General features: G+C 38.7%; 2 protein-coding genes across 2 annotated transcripts; one reads left to right on the forward strand and one right to left on the reverse strand.

The window, feature by feature from the left end:
* Positions 1–6,612: 6,612 nt before the first annotated feature.
* Positions 6,613–9,881, forward strand: LOC103977431 (ethylene-responsive transcription factor 1). Its single transcript, XM_009392933.3, has 2 exons — positions 6,613–6,972; positions 8,700–9,881. Exons 1-2 carry the CDS (start codon positions 6,708–6,710, stop codon positions 9,572–9,574), a joined length of 1,140 nt encoding a protein of 379 aa, XP_009391208.2. The 5' UTR covers positions 6,613–6,707; the 3' UTR covers positions 9,575–9,881.
* A 2,183-nt stretch (positions 9,882–12,064) lies between these two features.
* On the reverse strand, positions 12,065–13,520 carry LOC103977432 (uncharacterized). The gene is made up of 2 exons (XM_009392935.3): positions 12,632–13,520; positions 12,065–12,222 (listed from the first exon to the last, which is right to left on the reverse strand). The coding sequence occupies exons 1-2, from the start codon at positions 13,432–13,434 to the stop codon at positions 12,144–12,146; spliced, it is 882 nt and encodes a 293-aa protein (XP_009391210.3). The 5' UTR covers positions 13,435–13,520; the 3' UTR covers positions 12,065–12,143.
* Positions 13,521–19,231: the final 5,711 nt, after the last annotated feature.

The following is a 19,231-nucleotide window of genomic DNA, read 5'->3' on the forward strand; positions in this document are numbered from 1 at the left end:
GTAGTTTACTCACTCTCGCGAGTAGCTTCACCACCTCTCCAATCATCTACGCAATGATCCGACTGTTCTTCTTTGCAGTATCAGTATAACAAGGGAAAGAGCAACTGACTGAAACAAGTCATGTAAGAAAAGGAGTACACTGACTAAATCTGTGCTTCTGTTTTGGCCGATCAAGATCATGGTGAAATAGGATTTTCATGTTTGCATCAAACAAATTAAGTTGCTCCTACATATCATCTCTATGCTCCCAGCTGCTATCAATCCTTACACAGCTTGTTTCCCCCTTATATGACTGCTTTTTCTTCTTAGACATATGCATAGTTCATGTCTTTTGATAACCTCGATTTGTTTAAGCTGCATTTTACTGTGTTTTTGGCTACCAGGTAGGTGTGCTTCTCTTTAATTTGTTGTCGGGGAAGACAAGAAGATGTTTTAGATGATGACCTCCAGTACTCTCGTCTGCACTAGGAAGTTAAAGCTTTCTATACGATCTTATGCTCTTTCAGTGATGGCATCAAGTCTGTCTGTGATGATTCTGATGGTGCAACCAGTGCTGCAAATGGCCTTCCCGGTGGTTGAGCCATTGTCACCTCCTGCAACTTGTTGTTGGTAGGAAGGGTATCACAATCTTACTGTCATACTTCGCTACGAGAACATTATCTTGCAGAGATGATCCATGGACCGCCTACATCAACAATGACATGGTAGACGCACGAGTTTCCCATCTTGGCGTTCTCGTGCATCCACCAAAGGTTACAGTCTAAATCACTGTTTGTGTGGGCAAATTAGCTACGCTTCAGGAAATCAACCTAAACTGAGGACCTGTGTCTTCTTCAGCAAATACTAAATTGACAGTGACGATGACATGGTCCACAACCCTTGTGATGGTCATCCTTTCAAGGTTGAATTCACTGAACCTGGGCAAAGGACCACATGCTCACGTCCTTCCATGGGAGTTGTACTACCGCGATGTGTTCCCAGTGAGACCCACCTGGATGTAACTTGACCCTGGTTAAGCTTTGTGGTGGAGGGGGTATCTGTATGCTTTGGACGCCTGCAAAAATGATTGAGGTCCGTCTTCCCATCCTGAAGTGGGAGTTTGGGCCAAGTTGGGATCCCCAACGTTTGCAGGTGAAGGCTCGTGATTCCATGGTCAGAGGGCTATATTCTTTGCCTCCAAGTGTGAAGACACCAGGTATCAAGTGGGTGGCCATGAATCAGCAAGTTGGGAGGGAAGTGACCATGAATCGTCCTCCTCCTCTGGTTCACTGCCTTGGAATCAGCATCTTGAGGTAAAAAGAAACCAGTGCAGTAACAGAACAAAGCTTTCTTGGCTTCCGAGTTTAGCTTGCATTTGGATCTTGATCACGAGGGAAGATGATGTGTCTCAGCCTGAGCTGATGCCAAACAATCGACTGGAAAGAAACCACCAAAAATCACACAAAAGAAGAGAGAAGACGAAGACCAATCTCTTTTGGTTGTGAGGCACAGTAGCATTCCACGTATCGATAGATAGCTGCGCTTGCATCAATGGCTCGGAGAGACGTGCTGCAGTTATCCTGGTTTTGCTCAAGCTCGGTGCCCACAACTCATGGGTCCCACAGTGACACCGCCACCCAACCTGCCCTCTGATCCCTTTGGTTCTTTGCTTCCCTACCTCCCTCTACTTAGTTATATAAAATTAATTCAAATAGTTAGAAATAAATTTAAAAATAAAAATAAAAATAAAAATAAAAATAAATAAATGAAAGGTTTATTTTTTAGTGTGTGGATGAGGAGGTTTATTAGACTATGGATGACTTCTTTCTTATTAAAAAAATATAATTTATTTTTTATTACTATAAATATATATTTTTGGATATGTCCAAAATACTATAGATTGAAAGTATTTTTTATATTTTTTTTATCATCTTTTTCTTTCTCAAGTAATGTAGAAAGTCAATAAGTATAGTATTAGAGCATGATTTAAAAAAGATCAGGAGTATATTGATAAAAAAAGATAACATTGAAGTAAATGTTTCTAATTAAAAATTAAAAAATGATAACATTGAAGTAAATGTTTCTAATTAACTTCTTCTTATTTTCAAAGATGAAATTATTATTTTTAAACTATTAAAGTAATATTTTTATTTATTTCATAAGGATTATGATGAAAGATTCTGAATCTATCATCTATTATGAACTTTCATAAATGATGAAAGATTTTTTTTCTCAAACGTTACTTGTATTATGAACCAAATAAAGTCATATGATAAAAACCTAAAAAATCAAATATTAGTAAAAAAATTTATGAAGTTTATCTCCAAAATTTGATAGGATTTATATTGCTATTGCTATAGAAAATGCAAAAGATATAAGTACATGAAGTTTGCTTTTAGTTAATGAATAAAATGCAAATAGATCTTCCTATCAAACTTTAGAACGTATTTTTTTTCACATGAAGATATATTATAAAAAGTAATAAAAATTTCAAAACTAAATCTGAAAAAAACGTCAAAATGGTAAATGTCATCTAGCACTCAAGGCAAAGGACAAGGCTAATCAAATAAGAGTTAGAAGAATTCCAATAAAGGTAACAAAAAAAATTTACCAGTATTTTTATTATGAAAAATATATATATTAAAAAGATTACTGGTATAAAAATAAAAATCTAAATATTCTTCTCTGCTCTCATCATAAAAAATATGGCTATCTTAAAAAAATATTATTGGAATAAAAATCAAGCAAATTATTATGAAGAAAAATAATAATGAAAAAATAAATAAATATTTTTTTATGACATCTGATGATGAATATTGTAGATCTGTTTAATTTATAGATAGTGGATAAGGGACAAAAGTTTGTTTCAAAGATTTGATGGGTCAATCGAATTTATCGTGCAGATGAGAAATTATAGTAAGATTCAGGTGAAGGAAAATGAATAGTTATTATGACCATAAAAAAATATTGATGATACGATGTTTGTTCCTAATTTAGAATAAAATCTTGTTAGCATACGACGACAACCGATAATAAAAGGATATTACGTTATTTTTTATGATGAAAAAAATTAATTTGATTTTAATACTGTTAATTGTATATAGTATAACACTATTATTTTGATTTTAATACTATTAATTTTAATATTATTAATTTTTAGTACCTCACTTCGATCGGGCGAGCGCTTGGGGCGAGCACCTAGCGTCTCGGGCGTTTTTGAACTGTGACGCCTTTTGACGCTTAGCGCATTTTAAATCATTGAAACTAACAAATTAATCATAAGTCATAATAGTTGAATCTCGGATTTTGATGATAAAATCAATTGATGGGTTAATTGATCTAATCCATATTATTGAGTTAAGTGTGCAGGATTAACTACGATAACCAGAAAACACAAAGCAAGAATACAAGAGTCAAGTTCGATGTACGTTTAACAGTCCGAAGAATCGTCGGAGATGCTGCCGGAACCAACCGAGAAGAAATCGGGAACCTATCGGAATTTTCGAAAGTTCGCCGAAGAGATCGTCGAAGGTTCACGGAGATCAACGAGAAGGCTCGGCTACTCGTTAAAGTCATCACAAGATCGGGAGCTTGCTGGGAGTCCGTCGGAAGAAGTTCGTCGGAAAGCTCATCGGAACAAGACTCGACGTTCGCGGTTGAAAACTTGCTTAGGATGTGTTTAGTTATGTAGTTCACTTGTAATTAGGATTAGGATTAAGAGATAATCCTATATCCTGGTTAGGGGCTAACTGGGTCCAAAATTAGACTTGGTTTGGGCTAAATTTAAAGCCCAACCAGTGAACCAAAGGGTCTGACGGTGGCACCGCCAGTCCACTGTCAGTGTCAAACACTGACAAGCGGTGGCACCGCCATCGGGAACCAAAAAGAATTCAAATTTTGGAGCCTAAATTTGAATCATCTTGAGATCTATAAATAGCAAAAAGGTCTTAGAAAAGTCTTAGCAAGTCTCGTTTTCAATTTGCTAGTGTTCACCTCATTCTTTCTTGCTGAAAATCTGTAAGAGAGTGAACTGCTTGTAAAAAGTTGTAAGAGGAGTATGTACCCTTCCCCTTCAAGAGATTTGCTATTGGAATGTGGGAGCCTTATCGAAAAGGGGCCTCGCAAGTGGATGTAGGTCATTTGACCGAACAACTTTAAAATCGGCGTAATCTTTGGTTTGCATTTATTACTGCTATTTACATTACTGCAACCTTCTTACTTGCTTTATTTCCTCATTATCTTTGCTGCACAACTTTGCGAATACGCTTTCAAGTTAAGCACTTCCGAGTTCGATTTTTATCGTACGAAAGATTTATCAAAACCGATGTTTTAATCCGCTGCACTAATTCACCCCCCCTCTTAGTGCCGCTCCGATCCTAACAATAACATTGCTTTTATTGATAAAGAAGTTTAACTTCAAAGCAATCAACATTCTAATAGTTGTAAGAGAAAAAGTTTATAAGGCACATAATATATTACTTAATTCTTAATACTCATCTGAATCTTTTAATTCAAGTGATTTTAATGATACTGAAATATCTCCAGGAAAATTATAAGAGAAGATTTATGAAAATCAGCTTGAAGGATTTGAAATTAAAGGATAAGGAGATAAAATGTATAAATTTAATAAAACATTATATAGCTTGAAATAAGCACAAAGAGTATGGTAATTGGCAAGTACTTTCTTCAATATATATTTTTAAAAAAAAGGGTAAGCTAACTTTATAGTTAAAAGCCCAAAAATTTTATTGTTTATCTGTATATAGATGATAAAATTTATACTAAAAATTCATTAGATATGATTGCTAAATTTAAGAAAAATAGGATATCATAATTTGAAATGATTGATCTATGACTTTTATATTATTTTTTTAGAATAAAAATTATTCAAGATGCAAATGAAATTTTTTGTGTTAAGAAAAATATGTTAAATATTTATTAAAAATATTTCATATAACAATATAGAAGTTTAATTGGAGGGTTAATTTATATCACATTCAATGTCAGATATTATATTTACCATTACTTTATTATTTAGATTCATGCATAGCCCTAACAATCATCATCCTAGAGTAACTAAAAGAGTTCTTGGATATATTAAGTAAACTCTCAGTTATCACATCCTTTATGATCATATAAAATATTTTAAGTTATATTTTTATATTATTAATTATTAGGTTAATTTTATAGATGATATAAATTATTAGGTTAACAATATAGAAGTTTAATTGGATGATTAATTTATATCACATTCAATGTCAGATATATATTTACCGTTACTTTATTATTTAGATTGATGCATAGTCCTAACAATTGGAGTAATTAAAAGAGTTTTTGGATATATTAAGTAAACTCTAATATAAAAAATTTAAGTTATATTTTTATAATATTAATTATTGAGTTAGTTGTGTAGATAATATAAAATACTTTAGGATTTGTACTTAGTCTCAGCTCACAAGTGATTTCATGGACAACATGAAAACAATAATGTCAAGCTCTAAGTGGAATATATTGTCACGTACGACATGACAAATAATTTAGTTTAAAAGAATTCTAATAAATCTTCAAGAAAACAAGATGAACCAATTAAAATTTACTACGATGACAAACCTACTACCGCAATAACGATGAAGAATATTATTTTCTGTGGATGCATCAAACACGTCAAAGTTTGACATCATCAATGATTCCTGAACTAGTTGATAAATATTTTTTTAATGGAATACTATAACATTGATGATTAGTTTATCGATATCTCTACAAAAATCTTAGCAGAAGAGAAATTTTATTATTTTTTAAGACACCTTGATCATTTTGAATTAAGAGGATACGATAAAATTAATTTAAATAATTAAAATTAAATATAACAAAAGATAAAGAGTAAGATTATGATAAATGGATGAGTGATTTATTTTTTTTGATACATGGATTAAGATAAGAATGAATGATTTTTTATTTAAAAAATTATAATATATCTTTTTACCACTATAAATATATTTTTGGATAAATCTAAAACACCGAAAATATTTTTTTCTCTTTATTTCTTTTATTATCTTCCATCCTTTCTCCATAAATTAAGAGGAGAGCCGACGTCTGCTCTCCTCTTCAACTGCACCCTTCGCAGCTGCTGATGTCACAGAAAGAGCTGCAAGCAAGCACATCGTTCTCCGGTTGCAGGATTTGCTTCGCTTGAGACGAAGAATAGGAAGAAGAAGAAGAAGAAGAAGAAGGAGAAGAAGAAGACGAGTTGGGACGATGAATTCCTGTGTGGGGTTTCGTGCCGAATGGCGGTTTCCAGAATGATAGCGAAGGGAAGGGGCTGTAATCGTGACGAAAGCGGTGAACGAATTGGAAACGACAAGGTGGGGTGGTTGGCACAAGTGTTTGATTTCGTGATGCGAACGGGCCGCAAAGTAAGCAACGAAGTATGGAGCGTTGGTTGCGTCGTGTGGACGCAACGCAACGAAATTAGTGTGCGTGTCTTGTAATTATTCTTCTGATAAAACTCCTCTAAATTTTAATTTAGTTATAATTTGTATTTAGCCCCTTATTATTATTATTATTATTTATTGATTGATTTATTTTAGTCCGCAAATCCAACTAATTCAATGGAATATAAAGCTCCTATCTTTGCTCTAAAATGAAACCTTTGGCGTCTACTGCTGTCTTTATTGTTGTCGAGAAGGAGCTCTTTTCTTGTTGAGCGGTGTTGTGAGTGAGGCGGGAAGATGTGCGGAGGAGCGATCATCTCCGACTTCATTACGACGGTGAGACCCGAGCGGCGGGTCACCGCCGACTACTTGTGGCGGGGTTTGAAGAGGGGCGGGGCCAATGGAGTGAAGACAAAGAAGAGTAACGGCCACCGCCGGGCTGTGAAGGATACTGAGGATGACTTTGAGGCCGACTTCCAGGAGTTCGAGTACGAGTCGATGGTGTCGGAGGAAGAGGACGAGGTGGAGCACGTCGATACGCCCTTCGCTTTCGCCTCCACTGGTAACAACACGCTTGTTCTGGGAAAAGAATCGGATTTGATACTGTCGTTCCTCCAAAAATTTGTTCTTTACGTTGGTGTGAAGTTGATTCGTTCGTGTTTCTTCTCCGTGTACGAATATGTTACGCCACATCGTTCTCTTCTTTTGTAATCAGACCACGTTCGGGGCGATATCTTCAAATTAGGTATTGAAAATGTTTGCAGGATTTTAGTCTTTACCTTGTTTTCTGGAGCGATATTTTCCCTGGAGACCAAGATCGGATTTTTCGCCTTGTCTTTTTTTAGTCTGCTTTTGCCGATGGTAGCTTGAAGGTCGAATTATCGAACAGTGAAGAATCCTTATTCTCTGATTATTGTGTCCTTCATGTCTTTAAAGACAATAATTTGGTTTGTTTATTCCTTTTTCGTTTTCTACAAGCACTGAAATATAGTGTAAGTGTTGGGATTATTTCCCTCCGGTTTTTCTTGTGATGTTGGCTTTGCTGTTGGTAGTGGTTTTGTTCTTCTTTCTTAGTGGAGGTTGTTCATCTTGTCTGCTTTACATCTCTGTGTATCGTGTGAATTTGTGTGTCATTTTTGCTCCTCCATCCTGTTTAATTTTGTTTTGTTCTCTTCTGAATCTGATATCCTCAGCATGGTGAAATCATCCATTATATGTTGTGTGTCATATTTTGGTTTGACGTGGTCATCGTTTCTCAATACAAAGTTTTTATTTTTTAGTTTTTCTTCCCTGATTCTGCCTTTTGCATCTTCCAGATCTTTATTGCCTATTTTCCTTTCTAGTAGCCTTTTCTTTATTTGATTTTGATTGCAATTATTTTTGAATTTAGAATGAGAATCATAATATCGAGAGCTCACTTTGCTACTCTCTTAAAGAAAAGTTTTTTTAATTATTTTTTAATTGCATCATTCACTCTTAAACATACAGAATTAAGATGGAAATTTTACTTTGCTGTTCTCCTTGTTGTTGTTGTTGATTGATGTTGGCGTGGAAATTGTTAGTTGCCTTGAAGACCTTAGGCTTCTGGTCTTTAACTGATTGCACTGAATTATCCATTAAAACCACGTATATGTACATGTCATTGTCCATGCAATATCTAAACAATGTGTTTCATGCATGCTCTAAATGATATAAGGGTTGACAATTATTGAGGCTTGTATAAATCAGTAACTGTCATTAAGTCTATGAACTCTGATATCTGCTTTTCATTATTTTGAAATTGTAGAATGGAATCACAGATGTTCACTGATTTAAGAAGTTTTAATGTTACAATGAGAACTTGTCAACTGACTTGGTAGGTTTTCTTAAGATGTCTCCTCGACCCTTCTTTCTTGTAAGCTCACCCTCTTTTGAGTGTTAACTTTCTAAATAGGCTTCTCAATCTGGCAAACATCTATTTTTTCCTGGATCAATGTTTCAGGCTATTTAGTTATGGTCTTTATCTTTTAAACCACATATTCTTAAATTGGATAATAAGAAATATAATAGTCCTCTAGGAATGTGAGTAACAGTTATTATCCACTGCTATGCACTGTTTCCTTTATCATAGACACATCTGCTTCACAATAACATTTTCAGTTCTGGTCTTAGCTCTCCTGATTTAGTAGCTCTAGTGTGAATTGATACTCTTCATTTCTATTTTGAGAAAAATGGTAAAGCAAGCAAAACGGTCTAAATTCCTTCAAAATCTTGCACTAATTTGTTACTTCTATTCTATTACTGTGGCAGATCGGCAAGTCACTCTGAAACCTGTAGAATTCAATGGCCCTGCAGCTAGGTCTGCTAAAAGGAAGAGAAAGAATCAATACAGGGGAATCCGTCAGCGTCCTTGGGGAAAATGGGCAGCTGAAATTAGAGATCCTCGTAAGGGTGTTCGTGTCTGGCTTGGGACCTTCAACACTGCTGAAGAAGCTGCACGAGCCTATGACGCAGAGGCCCGTAAGATCCGTGGCAAGAAAGCAAAGGTGAATTTCCCTGATGAGGCACCAACAAGTGTTCATAGGCACTCATTGAAACTGAATGCACCAAAGGCACCCAAACCAAACCCACCAGAGAAGCTCAACTTCCACCAAGATGTGGATTATGTGAATGGACCAGATCAGGATTTCTATTCTGTTTTCGACTTCATTGAAGATAAGGAACCCATCAAGCAATCCATAAACTTTAGCTCCTTCAATGAGATTAAACAATCTCCAGCAATTGAGGAACCTGCAATTAATTTTTACTCTGATCGGGGAAGCAACTCTTTTGATTGTTCTAAATATGGCTGTGAAGGTGAGCCTAAAACCCCTGAGATCACATCAATTCTTGCTCCGACTATCACTGAAGCTGAAGGAGCTGCATACCTAGCAGAAGGTGCTCCGTTGAAGAAACTGAAAAGCAATGCTGGAGAAGTTGTGCCAGCTGTAGACTCTTCTGCCAAACTGTCTGAGGAGCTGTCTGCTTTTGAATCATACATGAAATTTCTGCAAGTACCGTATCTCGAAGGAGGCTCAGATGAACCTATTGAGAGCCTTCTCATTAATGATGTCACTCAGGATGTGAATGGTGTGGATCTCTGGAGCTTCGATGACCTGCCACCAGTGGCAGTCAGCGGTTACTGAGGGACCTCATATTCTACCAACTGGTGTCCTGTAAATAAGATGCGACTGTACGTGTATTGTTTATGTTGTGTTGTTTAGGTATCACTGCTGATGGAAATATGGAGCAGCAGAAATATTGGCAATGTTCACCAGCGGAACTTTGGTTTGTGCTATTTTCTTTAGTTGCTACATGTCTTGTTTATGTCGTGTTCCCTTTTTTTTTGTTTGCCTGTCATGTACTGAACTTGGATCTTCATAGTTAACCGGTAACCATGTTCAAAACTGATCAAATATTGCTTTTGTTCAATGTTAGTAATTGTTGCCACTAGTTATGTTTGGACATAATCGTGCTGCACTTCTGCAGTTGCATTGTGTATACTTGATCTGTCTTGTTGCTCTACTCTATAAGGAATATTAGTATCTTCCAAATGATCTCCTTATGTTCAATGTTAATAATTTCTGTTTTGGGAAGGTCTAATGGAAAACGAAGCAGAAAGATTAAAACAGATTTTTGATAATAATATAATATCTGAAATCTAATATTTTTCGTATTTTTGTTGTTGCAAAGCTATTGTTGTTGTCCCTTCTAGTGAACTTCATGTGGTGGTAGATGTCAGTATTGGCTATTGACTAAAAAACTATCCTCTTTGAGACTAAATGTGAACTTCTGTGTGGGAAAAGGATCTACTTTGGAGATCTGAGTTCTTATTTGTTGTATCATCTGTTTAACTTATGATTTGATGGAAATGGCAAATACAAAACTGAAGTTATTCTTAGTTAATGTGAATGACACAGAATTGGTTGGTTTAGATTAAGAACTAGGTTTTCTGAAGCAATAAAAATGGCCTGTCACATCCTTTGGAATTAATATAAAGATCATTTGGATGCTTGTCACTCTCAAAGAGATTTTTGCATACCCTGTGTGCCCAACTTTCTGGGGTATGGATGTGCTAATTTTTGGTGTGTCATTTAAGGCTGATTGACCACTTGAGTATCTTTTAGCCAAAAGTCACAGATGCAACTTGCATCAGATATCTTAGGATGGGTAAGCATTTATGTGTATGCTTTGCAGACTGCACATTGGCATCCTAATACTTTGTCCCCAATGGCCAATGGAATCTTTAATATTCTTCAATGTGTGTTGAAGACTGGTTCCACCAACTTGACCTCATGACCATCTTTTGTGTGTGAAGGTTTTTGGTGATTGGAACTTGGTTCTGCTTCATCCATCCACCCATGTCAACTTCATGATTGCCTCTGATCATTGTGAAGTCAGCATCCAAACCTCAGCATCATTAGAGTGTGTCAACCCTTTCTTCCTAATATAGGCTAGCATCACAAGTTGTTGATTAGCTATGATAAAACAAATAGTTAGCCCTGATAGATTCATAGTGATGAGAGATAAATTGCTCAGACTATTAAATGTGAATGCTACTAGTGAACTAGACATCTGATGTGGACTGATTCCATATGAATTGTCCCACAGCCTTGTCCTTATTCTTGCATTTTGACTTCAAACTTTGATTGCATGTTTTTGTGCCAACTGCAACCATCATATTATCCACAACAAAGTAATCATTTTGTCTAGGCTGAAGAAAGCTATGCAAACAGCACTCTTCAACAGATCTTGGATGCCAATTCTATGTAGTACCAAGACAAAGATATATCTTACAGAGGCCACTAGGATTAAAGTGCTGGTGTTCACTCATGTTCTAAAAACTGAGAAGAAGAAACAAAGAAAAGGAAAAAGTGAAATGTGAATTAGAAGATAAGGTTTTGTATTAAAAATATATTATTGGTACCAAATACATGATATGCAAAAGGTTGACTTCAAAACTATAACAGATAGTGATGAACTGGTAAGTTGAAACTAAACACAACATTCTTCCTTTAATTTATGATCTAATTTTTTACAGCTTTGAACCTTAACCCAAATCTTGAACATTGTGATATGGGCCCACAAACAAATATTTTCAATTGGGTACAGTACCTTTTTTTTTCCACTATTTGTGGGCCCATTTCCATTAAAATTCTTTAGGCTCAAATATTTATTACCTCTTGCAGACAATAGATTGAGACATATTAATTGAAGCATTCTTTTTCAAACTTGCACCATTAGTTTAATCACCAACTATAATCTTTTTATTTGACATGTCGCAAAAAAATTATTATTTGCTCCTTCAACATCAATTGAATATTATCTATCAAGGTTTAAGTCACGAAAAAAAATATATATTTTTTGTCTATGGGATTAAGACTACCCAATAATAATATTTTTCCGAATCTGAGAGGAACATTTAAAATATTAGCCCATGTTTTTTTTATTATGAGTCAACAAAGACCGAGAAATAATTTAGAATATTCCTTGTTAATATCTACCATAATGTTTTAGTTTGACTAATTCAGCAGCATCCAAGAATGAATTAGGTATAGAGACAGCAAAGAACAACCTGCATCAACCATGGATAATGAACACAAAATATTTGGACTTTGTGATTTTATTTGAGCAAAACATTGAACTGTGTTGTATCTCTGCGACATCAAATTGATATTTCATTTCCATTGAATACAAAATGGCCACCATATGCAGTCAACTCTGGCACTTGTAGCAATAATGATCCTCCTGAGACATTGGAGATGCGCAGATGTAGCAGAAACACTGTCCACACCTTCAAACATAAACCAAAAGAGAGATTAGATCGATAGGTTGCTCATACCATCTACAAGATGGTCCGAGGATAGGATAATGATTTTAATGATTATTATATCTTTAAACAAGTATCAAACAATTCTATAGCAAATAAGAAATAACTACAGAAGAACATTTTGCTTAGCATTTGTTTAGTTGCAATTTGAAGTAAACTTCAAATAAATTTAAAAGAAAATTAAACCTAAATTGTCATATATTGTCTGTCTCCCTTTGGAAGGAAAACCTCATGGCAAGGGATCATCAAATTATAAATTAAGTGAATTCCTTTTAGAGAAACAAGAAGCCTGAGAAAGTTGACGAGAAAAGCAAGAAACATGGTGAGCACTTCGATGCAGAAAAATGGTTTCATAATGGTTTGGTTGCATTACCTGCACCTCATGAACCTACAGCCATCAATCCTCTCCACGGTGATCATACAATTAGGGCACCTCTGCCACTTCTGCTTTGCTGCCAGCTCCCACAGCTGGAGATCCTCTCTCCCCCTCTCATCCTCCCCTAGCTTCTGGAACTCCCTGCAGTCCAATCCATGGTGCCATGGCTCCTTGCACTGAGCACAGAACAGCCTGTTGCAATGTGGGCACTCTGATGCTGTTATCACCTCCTCCTCCTCCTCCTCCTCCTCATCACCACCACCACCAGCTTCCAGGAGAGCCGAGCAGTCCTTGAAAGGACAGTAAAACTTGGCCCTGATCGTCGACTGACACAGACTGTCGCACCATCGCTCGAAGGTGTTGCTTGGGAGCAAGTATTGGAAGCTTAATGGCTCCAAAACTCCAACTCTGCATCCCGGTTCGGGACAGCGTATGTTGGCTGCATCCTCATCAAGCTTCGCGGATATGTACATGCTCATGCAACCCAGGCAGAACTTGTGGGAGCAGAAATTGATGTCCACGAATTGGTGGAGAGGTTTGGATTCCATGCAGATGTTGCAGTAGGCCATGAGTTCAGACGGAGCCATTCGTGGGCAGATGTTGCTCCGTATGATCTCCTCATGGAATAGCATCTCTTGAAGCTGGAGCACCTCCGCCAACATCTCATCATCGCTCGTTCCAAACACTTCCTCCTCTTCCTCCTCCTCCTCATCGATGACCGAGAAGTACGTATCATCATCATCATCATCATCATAATAGTCATTGCCATCGTGCCGATGTTTGGATTGACTCTCCCCCATTTCTTCCTCTAGAGATCGAAGCGATGGTGATTACCGAATCATGAAGACATACACACATATATAGTGATGCAATGGTAAGTTAAGAGGCAATTTAGTCGCTGAGACTTCTGACTTTTTGCTGCTTCAGAACTGCTTCCAATCAAGTTCCAAGCAATGCCGCCTGCTCCCGTTCATAAGATGACGGCGTCAAACGCCGTGTGTAGAACTGACATCAAGCAGAACATTCTCGTACTATGCATCATGAAGTCATCTCCATCCATCTATCAAAATCAAAGAACGAGTCTCTCGGATGGTGTACTTTTCCATGGCCAGCTGTTTTCTCCCTCGACAATTTGGTACGCTAAACAGATTGACTTGCTCATCTCTTCTTCCCCTACAAACAAATAATTAGTACAGTGGTAGCTGATGAAGGCTCTTCCAATCCCTTATTATTATTCCTTGATGCTGACAGAACGCAAAATTTAGGCCATGCAGACTCTATTCCAACTACTAATCGTGTAAACTACAGAAAACTTGAATCCATTAGCGATGACTACGGAAGACTGGTAGTTTTCTGCCACTAGGAAACGTGGCCCTGAAGCCAACCACTGTGCTGATGACTGGAAATGTCTCAGCTGATTCAGAACCAGAAGACATCGGAAGGCTGAGAAGATGAACATTGCTGATATGTCCGGAAACCCTTGTGCTGGATTGACTTGGTTTCGATCTACGTCACCAACAATTCCGCGTACCGACAGCTTCTTGTTTGTTAGTTGTATAGCAGCAGCACAACACACGGAGACGGAGTCGATGAAGTGTGTGTGTGGGGATGAAGGAAAGGTGGAAACAAATGGTTGACTGTTTGTTGCAGGACGCGGTGCGCATTGGATTGCGTCGCACTCCTCTTACCATCCTGTCCCTTGCGTTGACTTTTCAGTTGCCCTCTAGCCAAAGAAAACAGCGGCAGTTCGACGGCTGCATACGCCTCCAAGGTCGAGTGAATCTAAAAGAAGCCGAAGAATGTCAACCCTCATGAAAGAGATCTCTGGAAATGATATGATTCTTGTGGTTATTGAAGGAAGATGCTTAACCATGCACATCAATCATTTCGTACGATTGGAAGCATCTGCCGAGAAACGCCCACAAGAGGCATGTCACCGACAAAGATATACCACTCCTTAACGTGGTTGACTAAGGAACCATAACCTGTCTTTTATCTCTCCCAATCCAATACCGTTGTCTTTGTTGGACTTGCAGATCTGAAAATTAGGGCTCAGCTGTTCTTATATACACTTTCACTCACACAAGTAAACCAAAGACATACTCTAATCATCTGTGAATCACATGTTATTAGTTTAGTCATATGATTCTGCAGAAATCAACTTTGCTCCAAAAAGAAAAAAACTGAAAAGTCAACTACTCTTTCTGCTGACAGAGGTCACTGTTTGTTCCTCAGATACACATTCTACTCTCTAACTTGTGTGCTACGAATAGATAAAGCTTAAAGACTAAAGCTATTATATTAAGGGTTAAACTTTTTCCTTTGCCTACCTGAAATTATTATTCTCACGTGAGAGATTGAAAATTGTATTTACATGAAGAGGTAATCAAAGGTTAAAGAATTTTTGGATCCAGGAATGATTACAGGCGAATCCGAACAAATGGCAATGAGGTGCCACAACAGCTGAGAGCTGTTCATATTCCTTTTATGAGATGAACAACTATGTTTGCCTGCAGAGTGTATATATGCAGACAACACCAGAAGAAAACAGTCAGTGGAAGGAAGGTTTCAGGCTTTTCCGAAGGTCACCAGCAAGAAGACAAGGATAGCCAAGCAGACACAGAAGAACAGATGTCACTGGATAGTACAGTTCCCCCGTCGGTATAGTCTGCAGCTCTGAACTCTGCTCATCCACTTGTTCTTGCAGCTTCTGCATTACAACACCTTTCCTTCCTTTCCAATATCGTTCCTGGATGAACTCTAGTTACTATTGCTGGCATCTTGATTGCATCAGTTTGCCGAATAGATGATGCAGTGACAACTACAATTGCTGTTTGCTCTTCATTACATGAACTGGAGATTCAAAAGCACAGAACATAACATGGATGTTGATAGTAGTGATAAACTTGATGCCAATTCTCAGTTTTAGCACTCATATTTCCTAATAAATGATCTAATCATGATATCTTTCCTAAAGGGAAGTCCTTGTTCTCAAACACTACAGCAAGAATCACTATATGAAACTTAAATAGCAAAAGAAATTAAACTTCCGTGGCGATTGTTTTGCCGAGGAACACATCTTTAAAATGTCAGCTACACCAGGAATATTCTCTCCTCAGAATTAAACCTGCATTTAGGACATCTATGGGATTTCTCATCCACAGGACCTGCACATATGTAGCAGAATGTCTTCCTGCATCTGCAAGAGAATGAAGAGTTGTTTAATGCAAAACCTGAAACAAGCACTACATTAACATTGAAAGACTACTAGCTTTCATAAATAGCAACTATACAATCATTTCAAGGTTTCAGTCCCCTCACAACATCATTTTTAAGACACCAAAGTCATACAAGAGATCAAGTGAATCATACCATCTGAAGTTATCAACGAAAGTAAGACTGCCATGAGTAGTACAGAAAATGAAATAACAGAGAACTGACATAAAACATAACACAGGATTACCGACAGGATGAACAAGGGGAAATTAGTTGATTGAATTGCCGAAAACTAAGAGGCCGACTATGGTGTACATTTTGCCTTCCAAGCATAAATCTTCATGCAATCATGAGCCGTTTTCAGAATGTGTTGCAAGAGAGATGGTCCACAATGCTCAAGTTAAGCTAAAAACTCAGTAATGTTGTTAAAATTTTCTAGATAATAGGTCCGGATTACTTACATGCTATAGACACAAATGTTACATATCAAGCCTATGTCTAGTACAAATATAGGTTATGCAGAACATCAGAATTGACTTGTTGAGTGCTGGTCTCCATCACCTGAATATTAGAAGATCATGAGATCCATTTTACTGGCTTTTAGAAACTTTTAGTGAAATAGTAGGATTCTAGAAGTTAATTCAATAAAGTCAAGGAATCTTAGCTGAAGGAAAAGCAGATCAAGGGAAGCAACTATTAGGAGGCCAGTGAGTGAATGAATTCTTAGTTGGAAAACAAGCATCCATGTGTGTCAATTTTCTGAAACACCATATGTATCGTTAATTCGCCGATGCATTATGGCATTCATTTCCACTTGTACTTTTGGCTGTATGTTTCTTTCTAGCTCATGTCATGAAGCTTTAGTCCTAGTTCTAGTGTCCAGTTTCATGGAGAGTTCTTAAGCCCTATCTAAGAAAGGAATTAGGCAATATAATCAGCATAAAGTGTAAGTAGATCACAAACTTTCACTTCACAATGTTAATTTTCTCATGTTCCTCTGCATCAAACCCAATCTACGGTGATGTCAAAGAGAAACAAGTAAGGAGTCTTTGTAGAGGGAAGGCTAAGAGTTCAGTGAAGTCAAAGATATGAGGCAAACTAAATACCTAATTTTGTCATTGATGTTTTTGCCTTCAGATTTATACTGTATGTTTATTTAACAGTTGCTCATTGATAATTGTGTGGCAGAAAGATCAAGAATGGAACTCTAATTCAATTTTAATTACAAGAAATTGGGTCCTTGAAAAACTAATTAAGCTCTTTCATTTTTCCATTGCAGTTTTTTATAACATAAAAGATCTCTCATCTGATCAATAGATTGCTTATTCTCCAGAGTACCTAACTATGCAATGTAGAGCAATAAAAAAATATTCTTCTAGAGTTCCATCCTCATACATTGGCTGAATCATAGATAATATGAAGGCTCCCTAATGATCAACCAATTAGGTTTCTTCTTACTAGAGAAAGATCAGATTCTTCAAACTAGAAATTGGATGCCTAGTGAGAGAACAACCATGGTAATGCTGATGTAGATGTTAGAAGAAAAAGTTGCAGAGAGAAAGAAAGGGCATCACCTGCACTTAATGTAATCGCAACCTGAGGTCCTTTCCACAAAGAATCCACAGCTGGGACACCTCTGCCACCTCTTCTTCGTTGCCAGCTTCATCAGATCTCTGCTCTTCTTATCCGGGCACAGCGTCTCGTAGTCCTTGCACGAGTAACCCGAATGCCAGGGGACTCTGCACTGCGCGCAGAACATCCTCATGCAGTGCGGGCACTTCGAGTGGTCGACTGCATCTCCTCCGTCGTCTATCAGCAGCGCCGAGCAATCGCCATACGGGCAGTAGAACTTGGCCGACCCGAGGATCCCTTCCTCGCACAGCCTGCAGCCCCAGCGATCGAACACCTTCGCCGGCAGTATCAGCCGACACATCTCGGGCTCCAGAAACCCGGTCTCGCAGTTGGGGTCAGGGCAGCCCACCCGCGCCTCGTTGGCCTCCACCTTCGATGCCACGTACTGGCTCACGCAGCAGGCGCAGTACGTGTGGGAGCAGCCCTTGATGGCCATGCATTCGAACGAGTACTTGTCTTCCATGCAGATGCTGCAGTGGGCGTCCGGCGCGGGCGGCGGGGGGTTGTTCGAAGATTGCCCCAACTCCAGTGCGATCAGTCTCGCCACCTCCTCATCGTCGTGGTCGTCCAGCTTGAAGCCCCGGAACCCATCGAGGTCGACGAGAGCAGGGAGGCCTTGGTACTCGAGGGACTCGGCGATCGCGATGTGGTAGAGGACCTCCTCGAGGTTTTGTGCGTCATCTCGGTGGTGAGAGTCACAACCGTCGTCGGCCACAGGAATCACGGAGCCATCGTCGCCGGAAGTTTGGATTAGATCAGCATCGCCGGGGAGGTGATGTCTGGCGTCTTCTTCTCGCTCGACGTTGTTGAGATGGTTCTGTAGATCACCCCCCGGGTGAGTGGCGGCTCCACGTTCGGTGGCTGTGGCTTCTCCATCAACCGAAGGCATCACGGGGCCATCGTCGCCGGATGTTTGGATTAGATCAGCATCGCCGGGGAGGTGATGCCTGGCGTCTTCTTCTCGCTCGACGTTGTTGAGATGGTTCTGTAGATCATCCCCCGGGTGAGTGGCGACTCCACGTTCGGTGGCTGTGGCTTCTCCATCAACCGAAGGCATCACGGGGCCATCGTCGCCGGATGTTTGGATTAGATCAGCATCGCCGGGGAGGTGATGTCTGGCGTCTTCTTCTCGCTCGACGTTGTTGAGATGGTTCTGTAGATCACCCCCCGGGTGAGTGGCGGCTCCACGTTCGGTGGCTGTGGCTTCTCCATCAACCGAAGGCATCACGAGGCCATCGTCGTCGGATATCTGGATCGAAGCAGCCCTGGGCGACTCGGCCAAGGCAACTCGGAGTTGGTCTCCGCAAGTGCTGCCTTCCGTTCTGCGTTGGGTGGGTGAGCGAGGCCCATCTGCATCGCATTTCACCTCGGTAAAGAAGCCTAAGCATCTGAATAGATAGCGGAAGATCGGCATTGGAGGACGCACACAGCGTTGTCGTCGACAGAGACGAGGTGAGAGAGGAGGAGGAGGGGTGGAGGGGTTTACGAGGTTTCTAAGGGAAGGATAGAAGCATCCACATATATTGGAATCCTCGCTACACTAAATCTCTTTATCGGTATCTCATAATATCCAAATAAGATCTAAACTGCACAATGGATTTCCAACTCCCTTCGATTAATGCCTAATGTTATACGTCTCTGTAGGAAAAGAAGGATAAACCACCACAGTCAATCCATCTGCAAATTAAATTATATGTATCAGTTGGAGAGACCTAAGAAGAAGAAAAGAAGGTGATAAAAGGATAAGTG

The sequence above is a fragment of the Musa acuminata genome, chromosome BXJ3-3, assembly GCF_036884655.1.
Source record: "Musa acuminata AAA Group cultivar baxijiao chromosome BXJ3-3, Cavendish_Baxijiao_AAA, whole genome shotgun sequence".
Classification (NCBI taxonomy): domain Eukaryota; kingdom Viridiplantae; phylum Streptophyta; class Magnoliopsida; order Zingiberales; family Musaceae; genus Musa; species Musa acuminata.